This window comes from Anneissia japonica, unplaced genomic scaffold (genome assembly GCF_011630105.1).
Source record: "Anneissia japonica isolate Jap-2015-1 unplaced genomic scaffold, ASM1163010v1 scaffold1165_len1893470_cov193, whole genome shotgun sequence".
NCBI classification, from domain to species: domain Eukaryota; kingdom Metazoa; phylum Echinodermata; class Crinoidea; order Comatulida; family Comatulidae; genus Anneissia; species Anneissia japonica.
This window is the reverse complement of record NW_022709613.1, coordinates 1,051,591-1,065,014: the sequence shown is the minus strand read 5'-3', so window position 1 is coordinate 1,065,014 and position 13,424 is coordinate 1,051,591. Positions and strand designations below refer to the sequence as shown.

The 13,424-nt window shown below is 36.9% G+C and overlaps 1 protein-coding gene across 1 annotated transcript; it reads right to left on the bottom strand.

Annotated features, from left to right (window-relative positions):
• Positions 1 to 667: 667 nt before the first annotated feature.
• LOC117106834 (LIM/homeobox protein Lhx3-like) lies at positions 668 to 10,680 on the bottom strand. Its single transcript, XM_033248308.1, has 6 exons — positions 10,280 to 10,680; positions 5,432 to 5,739; positions 4,999 to 5,014; positions 4,441 to 4,598; positions 3,716 to 3,887; positions 668 to 3,033 (listed from the first exon to the last, which is right to left on the bottom strand). The coding sequence occupies exons 1-6, from the start codon at positions 10,359 to 10,361 to the stop codon at positions 2,669 to 2,671; spliced, it is 1,101 nt and encodes a 366-aa protein (XP_033104199.1). The 5' UTR covers positions 10,362 to 10,680; the 3' UTR covers positions 668 to 2,668.
• Positions 10,681 to 13,424: the final 2,744 nt, after the last annotated feature.

Sequence of the window (13,424 nt, the reverse complement as noted above, 5' to 3'; positions counted from 1 at the left end):
TTATACAAGAAGATATATTTTTGTAGAAATAAATAGATTTCCCTTCTCTAAAGCAGCTCTAGTTTTCAGAAATGAAGTCAAGCCACTAGTGCTTTGCGTAATTTTAGGTCGATTGCACATTAAATAATATTTCATAAAATCGAGTGAGCCCTCACGAGCCCATTAAGTACCGGTAATCGATCGAACAATACAATGCATCTGAGGAGCGCTAGGTTTTCATCATAGTCGTCGTCATCATCATCCTCATCATCATCATCACCATCACCATCATCATCATCATCATCATCATCATCTCATCATCATCACTATCATCTCATCTATTCTCATCATCATCATCATCATCATCATCATCCTCGCCAGACATTAATGTACATAGCCCTCATGATTCGCACAGCGTCGTTGGAAAGTCATTAAGATTCGGTTATTTTACATAAGATTCGATAGATTATCCAATAAGAATATCGAATTCGTGTCTGGGCTGTTGAATCAACGAAACTGTTGAGGTAGGCTGTTTCCCAACGGATGCTGTCTTGGAAAGACGAACACAACGGGATATTATCTAACTAACAGGACGGTTTATGATCATCATCGTCATCATCATCAAATGATCACACTCTCTCCAGAGAGATGTTTAGACAACGAACACAAAACACAAGCATTACAGACATTTCATTTTCATAATTTTCTTCTTTTTTAATCGCTTGCACGTAAAATTGGAAAACGGACACATTTCTTAATAATAAATAACAATGAATGAACAATAATGTACAATACAAATGCATTGATCTTTATACAATACACATAATTATATAACATTAAGTTAAGACAGGTTGACTTGTGTATTTATCCAACTTTCTTATAAAATTAAGTAAAGATTGGGTTTGCAGCAAATATCTAAAAACTAAATTTCTTAAAATATTAAATATACAAGGTGAACAACTGTGAAAAAACGGGTGACTATAATTTAATTATATAACATACATATAAATGTACTATAAGTAATTATAAAATACATATAAAAGGCCGTGTACTGTATTATATAATTACATATAACTATATAGGCCCAGTCCTATATGTAAAGGGCTCAAAATAGGCTTCATATTTAGTCTGTATATTGTATATACAGTTTACCACATACTGTAGGTCTAATTGAACGTATTCATATATTCAAATAGTTGATATCGGTATATATACACATAATTGTATTATATACGCATACAGTATACACATGTATGTAATGTCCAGGCATACTGTACGTAGCCTATATATGTATGTGCTTAACATGTCTGTAAATCATAGACACATGGGCATACGCTATTATCATACTATTTGAAAAATAGAAATGGAAAATTCACAAACACTGCGTTTACGTGCCACATCATGCGCACACGTCTTGGTGGGCATTGGCGTCATTTGTATTCTGTATTCAAAATCTAAGTACAATGTGCCGCGTTTGGTTGTCTTTATGCCAACACTCCTGATCAATTAAATATACTAAAGAAAACCCCACAATTTATAGAAATCCGTTGAACGGTGAGTCACGTGATTGCTTAAATATATTCAAGGTGAATGCTGGTTTGAGTAGTAAGTAGCTTAAATTGTTATTACTTGCCACGTAAATCAATCTACGTAAAATCGGGGAACAGTGTAATGTCACTGTTCCCTGGTAAAATTGAGAACAATCGAAGAAAGGACGGGTATTATATTGATCATGAATGCTGTCGTTCATAATTACAAAAATGTACGTTTTCAGGTTAACATTACTTCAGATCAAATCATGTTTATGCTCGTCAATTCCCGTGTGAATTTATTATTTTACTAGTTTATAACATACAAAATAATTTTTTTAGAACGTTTGCTTAATCAGACGCTGTCTAGTATATGATCTACCCCTGTAAGGGTATCACGAAGAAAAGGGAACATCAAAATCTGTGATGGACAAAACGTATCGTACAAAACAAGTGGTTTTTTTATGGTTCATCTGAGTACCGGTATTTTCTATACAGTCTATAAACATGAAGAAATAAATAAATCTCATGTAAACGAAAATATATAATCACAACACACAAATTCTATAATTTAAATCTGGCTCTTGTCATATAAAAAACTATAATAACCGTAATAGCACACCAAGATATCCGGCGGTAAAGGTCCATCCGCTGCTTCAAGACAAGACAGGACAAGATAAGCTACGAGATAGTTTATTAGCCAAAAACCGATACTGAACACAATCGATTTTGACGTCTCGATACGTTATACTTAGAACGTTTGGATCGGAACTATGATTTCTTTCTCATAGTATTGTTTCTTTAAAATATTGCCAAACTGCCCAGGCAACGAATTTATCTTAATATTTGTTTTGCTCTTTGTAGAAATTGAAAGATAAACTTAAAAGGTATATGCTGGCTCTAGAATCAATAGTACACATACAGTTCAATGATTGCACTTCTTGTGTTTTTCAGTATAGGCCTGTAAAAAAGTGAAACGTAAATCTGACCGCAAAATGTTTGTAACGTTTGTTGAGGTGGGACGCGATTTCGGCCAATTTCATCTTGCAAAATCGTAAACTGAGTTGCCTAGTAAATATCGTTAAAACAAAACATATGCGGTCATATCTGATAAATCGCAATCAGAATTTCCATTTCTGTCAATGCATCATGTAATACGGTCAAAACTGCGAGTGCCCACCAATCCATGACGATGGATTGTGTGGAAAATCGTCGTAAATCGTGTTTCCGCCATGAAGTTCTTCTCCGCCTGCATGAACCATTGCCCGCATTGCAGCCGTTAGCCCATGTGCTGTGTTTGGATTTACCAAAGCCGATAGATTGCTGTCCGAGGGCGGAATGCTAGGCATCATACCTGGTTGGTTACTAGGTAAGCCAGGCGACTGACTCATAGGATAGCCGTTGGTATTTTGTGGTAAGTAGGGTGCTACTGCAAATCCCCCGTTGTTGTGAGTATTCATCATTTGTGTTGGTTCGGACTCTTCGCTATAGACCATGTTTCTATCAATCGTTAAACCAGCATCACCTGAAATAAAAAAAGAATGTATGATGACGTATAAGTGCAAATTAGTGTCATTTTTACAATGATGATGATCAGAAGATGATGATAATGAAGAGGAGGAGGAGGAGGAGGAGGATGATGACGGTGATATGTGAGTTGGATGGCCGAGCGATTAGGAAGAATCGCCACAACCTACAGTCATAATACCGTATCAGCGCAGGTTCAAACGGCATGCTTGCCTATGGTTTCAAGAGGTGGAACAAGTCTTCTCGGATAAGAACTATAAACTGTAGGCCCAGTGTACAATTAGCTCATTGCACTATAAAGAACCCAGTACACCTTTCGAGACGAGTAGGAGGTTAAACCGATGTTCTAGTCCATACAGACGGGAGTAGTTGGTACCGGTTTATCGGGCAGCTCAGACATGAAGAGACCCTTAGGGCAGACGAAAGTTACACGCTTTGAGCGCTCTGTTCTTCATGAAATAGCGCTATATAAATGCTGTAATGTATGTATGATGATGACTGATGATATTAATGATGATGATGAAGATGGTTATAATGGAAGTAGTGATTTCATTATAATATGACTGATGATAAGGGTGGTGATAATTTTGATGATAAATGATGATGGTGATGATGATGGTTATGATGATAATTGATGATGGTGGTTATGACGACGATGATGATTGTGAGGAAGTACTTACTGTCTGTTTCTGTCTTGTCCCCATCTGATTTCGGAGATGGAACTGAGGAATCACCGACATGACCTGGACTGCTATCCCCCGAACGTTTACCCTGAAAATATTGCCCCCAACGTTGTCTACTGGAATCCTTTTTCAGTCGCTTTTCCTTCGCTCGTCTGTTTTGGAACCAAACCTAATAAAATATATAAAGATGGATGAGAAAGTAATCACAAAAGCCTCCGTTTTTCTTTTTTTGTTAATGCTCAGTAGCCTAGTTGCATAATAAACATTGGTAAATGAGTGTGTGTAAGTGAAAGAATTAATATATAAATAAGTAATAAGGAATATAAATATGTAAATGAATGATTGGATGGAGAGGTTGATATGTATTTTTGTATTTACGGTACGGTATGGATGGATGGATGGATGGACGAACGGACGGACGGATGGATGGATGGATAGATGCAAGGAAGGACGGATGGCGATTGGATGAATGAATAAATCGATGGATGAATAGATGAATGGTTGGTTGGTTGGTTGGTTGGTTGGTTGGTTGGTTGGTTGGTTGGTTGGATAGATGGATTGACGGTTGCATGTATGGATAAAATGATTGAATGATTGGAAGTATTAAAAAATACTGATCTTATTCACCAACACATAACATTTGCAGATTAGTTAAGATAAGTAGAATAGATCCACATTACGTTACACAGCAATATGTTACACTAGGTTGTGCGAGTGCTTACCTGGACCACTCGCATGTCGAGCCCCGTCTCTTGTGCTAACTGTTCCCGTACATGTCTGGGTGGCTTAGGACTGCTGGTGTACGCACTCTTAAGTGTTTCCAACTGTTTGGCTGTAATAGTCGTGCGTGGTCGCTTGTTCGCGTTATCGAGTTCCATTTCTGTAATTTAAACAGTATGAATTATGTATCTCAAGAAAGTTTCATTTCTAAAATGTCTTTTCTTACACATATGATTAAAAATACCTACACATCTCTTCTCTGCGATGGATGTATCTGCAACTGTGTATAAGTGTTTTTTTTAATGGAATATTCCAGTCAATCAGGTCAGCATGGAGACCAGCCAATAAGATTGTCAAAATGTGTATGGGCAGTGATGGCCCCATTCCCTCCCCCCAGCAAGCAAGTTCCACTTTATAGCTGGAATATGGCCAGAAAGGCCTGGACCTGTCTCTTATACACATCTAGATGTGTATAAGAGACAGCATATATATATACATGTATATAATGTAATATAATATGCTATATAATATAATATATAGATATATATTGAGATACTGACCGTTGGTTCCAAAATACTGATCAATTATGTTAAAAAATTCATATTAAATTCACACTATTCATAGGCGGGCCTATACTTATTAAGTGGCTGTTGAATGAAACCCAGTTTAATCGCACGCGTGACCGGCACTGTAAGTCGACATAAGAGCAATATACAAGGGTTGACGCTAACACAAGTAATAAATACTAGGCCCAGAAGCATTGCTTGCGTTTACTTTAACTCGAATAAATTACTCTAAAATGTGAACCAATCCTTACGTAGCAAATTAGCTTGTTTTAATGAATGAGCTGTTTTATTCAACAAGCATAAGGCTTAATAAGAAATTAATCATGACTAATTATCATGAGACAGCCGTTTGAAGCCAAATTTAAATTTTGTGTAACTGCTCTTGTATATATCCATCGAGCTTTAAAGTGTATGTTGTTGTAAATTATTGTTGTTGTGTTCTTTGAAAATAAGCTTTAAATTCTTTAAACTCAAGGTTTGTGTCATTATCTATGAAAGAGCAATAAATGATTGTCACTTGACATTTTTGAATGAAAACAAGAAAGCCATTTGTATCGTACCTTGCAAAATCCTCCCTGCAGAAAACCTCACCATTCCTCGTAAAGCAGCGTTCGTTGAGAAGGCAGTCACACTCTGAGCATCGCAAGCATTTTGCATGCCAAAACCGCTCGAGCACCTTGTGAATAAATCGATCTAAAATCGGGTGGTGACAACCGGCACATTTAGGAATGTTTTCTGCCAATAGAGAAATAATTCGACATAAATAAAACGCTCCTTGACGTTTGAGTTCGTTGTTAGTAGAAGCCTACAAACAAAAACCATCCGACATGCCTTGCAGTGTAGACATCAATCAATGTATAAACACTTAATAATGGTACCGGTGGTAGATAATAATAATATATACACACGTTCATGAAAACTCACTCTACCACTGTATGCCTACCTATCCCACTTTGTCACCAGGTTAGAGTTAAAGTACTTTCAGTAGATTTGAAAACTATGAATTTGACTTGCAAGTTGCAAACAGGGTGGCGCCAGGATTTGCCCGACGAGGGGGCCAAGGTTCTCCGACGGGTGGGCCGATGCCCCGACGAGGGGTCAGATTTCCCCGACGAAAGCAAAGAGGGCGTGGTCGAGCTTCGATTAAAAGGTTTCGAAAGTGGTCCTGGGGACGAAGGCCCCGAAAATTTTGACAATTTAGGGGCTTCAAAGGCTTATTTAACCGATTTTAGAGTCTACTAATATGTAGAAAATACATATAATTTTTTTCTCCCCAACGAATTGTACTTTTTCTCCCCCGGGCGGGGGGTGGGGAAGGGAGCTCTCTCCGGCGCCACCCCTGCTTGCAAACGCATGCCGAATATTTTAGATTTCACAAATGTAAATCAAGTACGCTACAGTTTTATTTGGAAATGCACCTATATTTTAGTGGAAAGACGCTTACTTTTAAATCGCAGGCTCAATGATTAAAATCCTAGATGTTTCAGCAGTTCCATTTAATCTTAAGGCATAATTAAGCCCATGAAAACTTAACCCCTTTAAGATATCCCTGTATTCAATGTGTGGTTTGCTTCTAAAAGTAGATCTAGGTCTACATATTATTATAATATTACTTAATAATAATACAGGTCTCCCTCCAATTAAAGATCCACCTAATTAAAGACCACCTCTAATTAAAGACCACTTTTCTGTGGTCCTATATGATAATATAAAATCTTTATCTTTTATTATTCTAATTATAGAACAAAGCTTCTAAAGACCATGGAAACTCGGTCCCAAAAGCCGACTTTAATTGGAAGGATACCTGTATTTAATAGTAAGGTGATAATAAAATAATAATAGCAATAGAAATCATAATAATAACGTATAGTGCAAATCCCAAACAATACCAACAAGAACAATACTCAGATGCTTGATTTATCTCGCACACACCGTATATTAACCAACTTGTAGAATTCACAGAAACAATCAACATACGATTAGCCTACACACATTAGTCATAAAGAGAGCCTGGCCACACTCACAATTACAGGAGAATGCACCTGACTAGCGCATATTAAAGAGGCCCTGCTATCGATCTAAGAATAATTCTTGAAACTCTTACGGAACCGCATCAATTCCCTTTAAAGAATCGCCCGTCCGTGATTTCCTAAGCAAATCGCCCAGGTTTTTTTTACGAGTGCGGAAGCCATATCGGTTGTTATTATTGACTTGTATATCGTTTGGATTATGCTTGCGCACACATTATTATAATGTTGATGAAAAGACAAAAGCGCCCTCGTCGTGAAAATTTTTGACACGCATTATTTGTTAGTTATGACAATTGATTTATGTTGTTTTTTCAAACAACATTTGGATGCATAGTATAGCGATGAACTTTGACATTGTAGACGCATAATGTGTACATGTACGTACGTACGTATGCATCAAATATCAAATACCAACTATTTAGATTTCTGTAGCCACTCATTGATGTTTAGTTTGCCACTCATCTGCTGCGCTTTAGGCAAGTACTGTTCATCAAAATGTGTGTCCGCTGACCATCGGCGGCAGTCTTAACGGTCGTCATTGAAAAGCCGTCGCGCGACGCCTTAGCATGACGCGCCATTCCGACGACGCAGTGTGTGCCGGATTTTACTTTAACTGCGCAAATGTTAGGCAAGGCCTACTTTTAAAACGTCTTTTCACTATTGATGCGCTCTCAGATTCGTTGCTACGCGACTGAACGTACAATTATGGATTAGACTTTTTAGGTTTACCGCTTCCGAGTGCCGTTACTGCGTCCGGTAGAAGTCGGCCTTTAGTTGGATCACGTGTTTCTATTGTACTGTACTACAGTACTAATAGACGAGTCTCCATGACAACTAAAATTGAATATTCAACAGCAAATTTTCCATGAGAACGATTTAATGCTTTATCATGTATTCCATTCTTATGCTTATCTCAACGAATACATCTCAAAGAAAATACAATAGTTTCATTTTATATCAGCAACGTTAAAATAGGTAACCAAACCAAGGAGATATATAGGCCTGTATTATTAGTAGTATGAGCTTACTGTATACATTATACTAGGCCTTGGGCGCAACACACGATTCCTCAAGCTTTTCATCGGGGACCAGCTGCGTAAACAACCGCAGCATCTTGTTCGCTTGCCTTATGCACTACTACCTCTAATAAGATACAATATTTCGCATTGAAATATTGTATCCTTGAATTATGTATTATTGTACACAACGTGCACAATATTATTCTTACAACAAAACCGCGATTCTTCAGCGAAAGAGCAAATCATGATTTATGTCAACGCTGGATGTCGAATCAAAACAAAAGTCAGTACAAGATCACTCAATTTATATCATTAGACCTAGCAGAGCATTTTCATGATCAGTAAGAACGCAATTGTTATGTTCATAAGTAGTACGATTTCACAATGATTGCTATTCATTATGTGTTTTTATATTTATATTTTTCTTTTCAATTGCATTAGACTATGCTTTTATGATTTCAAACTGTAGTCGAATGACTACCGTATATAATGTGTTATATATCTATTTGACGTTGTCAGACAAGGCCCTATACCTTATGCGTTATGATTTCCTATGCCCGAATGACCTCTACATTAAATATACATAGGGGTCTACCCCTACGTCTATCTATGACTCTTTAATCACAGGGTGTTTACAATAACTTAATTACTAACGGGTAATTAGATCTCATTATTATCGTTCATTGTTACATTATTACAAAAATAGTCAACGGTAACTTGGGTTTTACTACCGGATCACGAGCAATATATAAAGTAATATTATATCATTACCATAAAAATATGTCGCATTGATTTATATTTTAGAAATATTGATTATTTCAGCACGTGTTCGATTTTTTTTGTCAGAATAATGAGATCCCATGATAAATATTAGTGACCACGTAGCGTAACTAATTGGAAATAAAAAAAGATCCCACGCACACACTAACCTTGAGTAGGGAAAGTCATGTTTATTTTTATTATTTTCTTGTGTCTAGGTCAATAACTCGTTAAAGAAGGTGTATGTGTACAGTGTACATTTTGAGCGACGCGAGCAAATTCTGAATGAACCTACGCGCTGCATCACATCCAGTCAAATGACGGATAGCTGAATATTCCATTTTGAACAGCATGCACGGATGAATGACTTATTGGCTTATAGGCCTATATACATACGCCTATATTTTATATATATAAATTAAAATAGGTATATATATACATATATATAATATATTTAACTTATATATATAATATATAGGCCTATATACTTATATATATGTATATATACATTTTATTTTATACATATATAAATCAAATAGATATATATATATATATGCATATATAATATATTTAACTTATATATAATATAATACTTATATATGTATATATAGGCCTATATATATATATATATATATATATATATTCGATACTCTTTTTGTAATAAAACCAAAAAGTACTGCAGTTAAAATACCTTCATAAAATGTATCACTATTGGGCCTATCACAGGCTTATAGTTGCTAGGCATATCGTGGTTTTATTGAGGAATGAATAATTCGTCACATCTGTGATTGCGTGAAACACATCCTAACCGATATAACAGACACTATTTGATAGGACCGGCGCGTGGTCAATTGCGAATAAAGAGCTTACTGAGACTTCTCAGCCTGTGCACAGATATAATTTGACGCAACGGTAACGCGATTACGTAACATAATTTGACCATATACAATGAGTTTCTGAAAGGACTTATCTATCCTTTTTATAGAGGCTGAGTAGGGATGAAAAATGATGGTAGTCTTTGTTACAAAACATCACATTTTCTAAGGTCTGTATTCGGTGAATATAGGAAATGACCGTTTATACCAACAAATTTTCAAATTTTGTAGAGATTTACTAGCCAAGAAAACGGCAACATGTTTTGTAGGTCTATTGCATTGTCTAAGATTTTTAATACAGTGCAAATAAATAGGGCCTACTGTAGGTTGTATTGGTCAAACTGATTATCCATCGATTTACATCGACAATCGTTTGCGATGTACCATATAATTTGTATTGATAATAAATCAAATATTTTGTATATGTGATCTGTAATAATAATTATCTCATACCCACCTTTGGCTGTAACAGTATAACCATTTCACATTATATCAGCCATCGCAAATTATGTAACTGAAATTAAGCACTGCATTTAAGGATTCATATAATAATGTAGGCCTATGTATCTTAGCAAGGGTATTGAATTCTTACCGATATTAACAACATAGGTGCTTGCGTCGCTAGAGTCTATTACGGTGCTAGTCAACATTGATGATGGCGTCTCTTGCCGCATCTTTCCGTCTTATTATGCATACGCCTCTCTCAAGACAAGGAGCAAACTGAGCTCAGCTCTCTTTGTTCTCTCGTGAATCTCAAGGGTTCAAAACGTTCTAGTAGGCGGCTTGTTGCAATCCGACCGCATTAACCAACGCAGAATTCTGGGCCTAGCTCCTTTGGATATACTGTGTATGGATGCGGTGTCAGAGGGATGATGATGAAGAGTGTAGCCAGTAAGTTTGCTCGTCCGCCGAGATTTTGTGAATGAACCATTTCTGTACGATCAAATTCTTGATAAAGATTGTCTCATTATGCGGCTAGCTATGTGACAGTCGGCTTCATGCACAGCGGGCATTCAAGCGTACCAAAAGAGTCAATCAATGATATAAGCCATCTGATTCGTCAATACGAAGCGATTCTCTTGCGAATGACTTGTTTCGACCAATCAATACAGGAAGCTCTCGTGAAGCTCGTGCCAGTCGTACGCTTAGCATGTGCTGTACTGTTTACAACTAGAAAAGCAACAAAGGTCTTCCACCAGCCTTTGTTGCCACACGCGCCGCTGTTTGCTTCCAGATTTCAACACCTTTCTAAGCTCAACTTAAAAAGTAAGAACTTAAAAAGGAACAAAGACGGACTCGGTGAAACCTATGGACCAGAAATTAAGCTTGTCGACGTAAGACGATTACGGGGGTCTGTGAGGACATAGGTAACAAAACATGATCGACGCTTGTGGGTTGTATGAACATTGCTGAGGATAACCATGGATGGAGGAGCTATACCAAAATAAACTTAGCCTGTAGCTCCATGGGACAACCATTCAAAATGTTTTGACGTTTAACGAATTGGATAAAGGGTTACAACTCATAAAACAAATTAATGTTAAACAATGAGTTCAGTTACCATGGCAATCACAAGCGCAGAAAAATAGAACCAGCGCATTGACATTAAAAGACCAAAATATGTCCAAACTGTGAGGATTATATATATACTGTCTCTTATACACATCTAGATGTGTATAAATATATATATCGCTATTAAACCAGGATCATAACTGGTACTTTATATATTTTCTCAAATACAAAGAAGCTTATGATTGGAACTTATTACAGACCCCCTAATCAAGGCCCGGAATCTATTGAAGTTCTTTCGGCGCTACTAGATGAAGCGATGGCCAGAAGTCCTAGTCACAGATTCGTTCTTTTAGGAGATTTTAATTTACCTAAAATAAATTGGTCTTCGAAACCACCTATTGTACCACCTAATAGTTGCGGTGAACATTTTCTGGATTTAATTATTAATGGACAGCAATTTGAACAAATGTAACTATAACGTAACTTGTAATAACCATGTACTTGATCTTGTACTTTTTAGTCGAAACAATGATAAAAAATGTGATCTTGTTTCTGATATTTATGTTGGTGAAAACATTTTTATCCCTGACCATGAGTCACTAAGTTTCAAATTATCCGTTTGTAGTACGACTCGGTCACATGAAAGTGACCGTGTCATGTATAATTACAAGAAGGCAAATTTTAATGTAATTGATGAAACCTTTAGTCATATTCCATGGAATATCCTAGATCTTGCTAGTAGTATTGATGATAGCGTAGAAATGTTTTACGACTTGGTCAGCGCGACTCTGAAAAATCTTGTTCCTGTTGTGCGCCCTAAGCGCAAACTTCCTCCGTGGTACGATTATACACTTTACACAATGTTGTTAAATAAAGAAAAATGTTTTGTAAAAAAGAAAAAATGTGCTTCTACACAAAATGTGGCAGCGTTTAAAAAGGCCCGAAGGGAATTAAAAGCAATGACCTGGCAAAAGTATAATTTTTTTTTGGCCAAACTATCTCAAGAACTGAAAACTAATTCCAAATGATTCTGGTCTTGGATGCGTAGTAAACGCAAGTGTAAAAATATACCACCGTGTGTTAAACTCAACAACATAAGTGCGCATACTGCTCAGGCGAAATCTAATATTTTTATTAATCATTTTTCTTCCTTTTTTAGCGACGCTGATGACCCATCGGTTGGCTTTCCGGATCTTCCTGAGGTTCCTACGAGCACCCTGGACACTATTCCTATTAATCTCTCTGATATCCGTGCTCATCTCAGCTCCGTGAAGCAGCATAAGGCCTCAGGATGGGACCCTCTTAGTAACATCGTCCTTAGGTCATGTTCCGACTCTTTGTCTATTCCACTTTGTAACATTTTCACCAAATCAATTCAGTCTGGATTTTTTCCTTTATATTGGAAACGCTCGAACATTGTTCCCATTCATAAGAAAGGACCTAAGGACGATGTTAACAACTACCGACCTGTCTCACTTCTGCCGACCGTTTTCAAAGTTTTCGAACGTATCGTATATAACTCTATTTATCCTCGCATTGCTCCTTACATTGCTGATCAGCAACATGGCTTTATGTCCGGTAGGTCCTGTGAGACCAACCTTGCGTGTCTCCTTGCACCAGCCTATGAAGCCATCAAATGTAAGAAGCAATGTGACGTAATTTATACAGATGTTTCACGTGCATTTGACAGAGTTTCGCATGCCCTGTTACTTCACAAATTACACAATTTTGGTTTTCGTGGTAGTTTACTTTAATGGTTCACTTCTTACTTGAATGGTAGGCAGCAGAGAGTCGTCATCGAGGGTTCATCATCGGAGTGGCATAATGTTACTTCAGGTGTTCCACATGGTTCTATCCTTGGGCCTTTACTCTTCAATATATACATCAATGATCTTATTCCTCTTTTCAAACACTCTAAGAGCCTCCTCTATGCTGACGATCTTAAACTCTATAATACTATCTCTTCGCTCGAGGATGCTAGAGGACTCCAGGAAGATTTGGACACGTTGTACCGTTGGGCGTCAGCGTCTTGTATGATACTACATCCCGACAAGTATAAGGTTTTATCAATTACATTAAAAAAGCATCCTTTGAAATATGACTATAAAATCAATTGCAATGCACTCATTAAAGTAGATTATCATAAGGATCTTGGTATATTTATTGATTCGAGTTTAACGTTTACTTATCATATTAATTTTATTACGGCGAGGGCCAACAGAGTC

What these genes read in the sequence shown, in the direction of transcription:
- LOC117106834 (XM_033248308.1), bottom strand. Translation starts at nt 10,361, where the DNA reads ATGCGGCAAGAGACGCCATCATCAATGTTGACTAGCACCGTAATAGAC. An exon ending in CACCTATGTTGTTAATATCG is followed by an intron (nt 5,740 to 10,279) that starts GTAAGAATTCAA and finishes CTCTATTGGCAG; the next exon opens with AAAACATTCCTAAATGTGCC. An exon ending in GGACAAGACAGAAACAGACA is followed by an intron (nt 3,034 to 3,715) that starts GTAAGTACTTCC and finishes TTTTTATTTCAG; the next exon opens with GTGATGCTGGTTTAACGATT.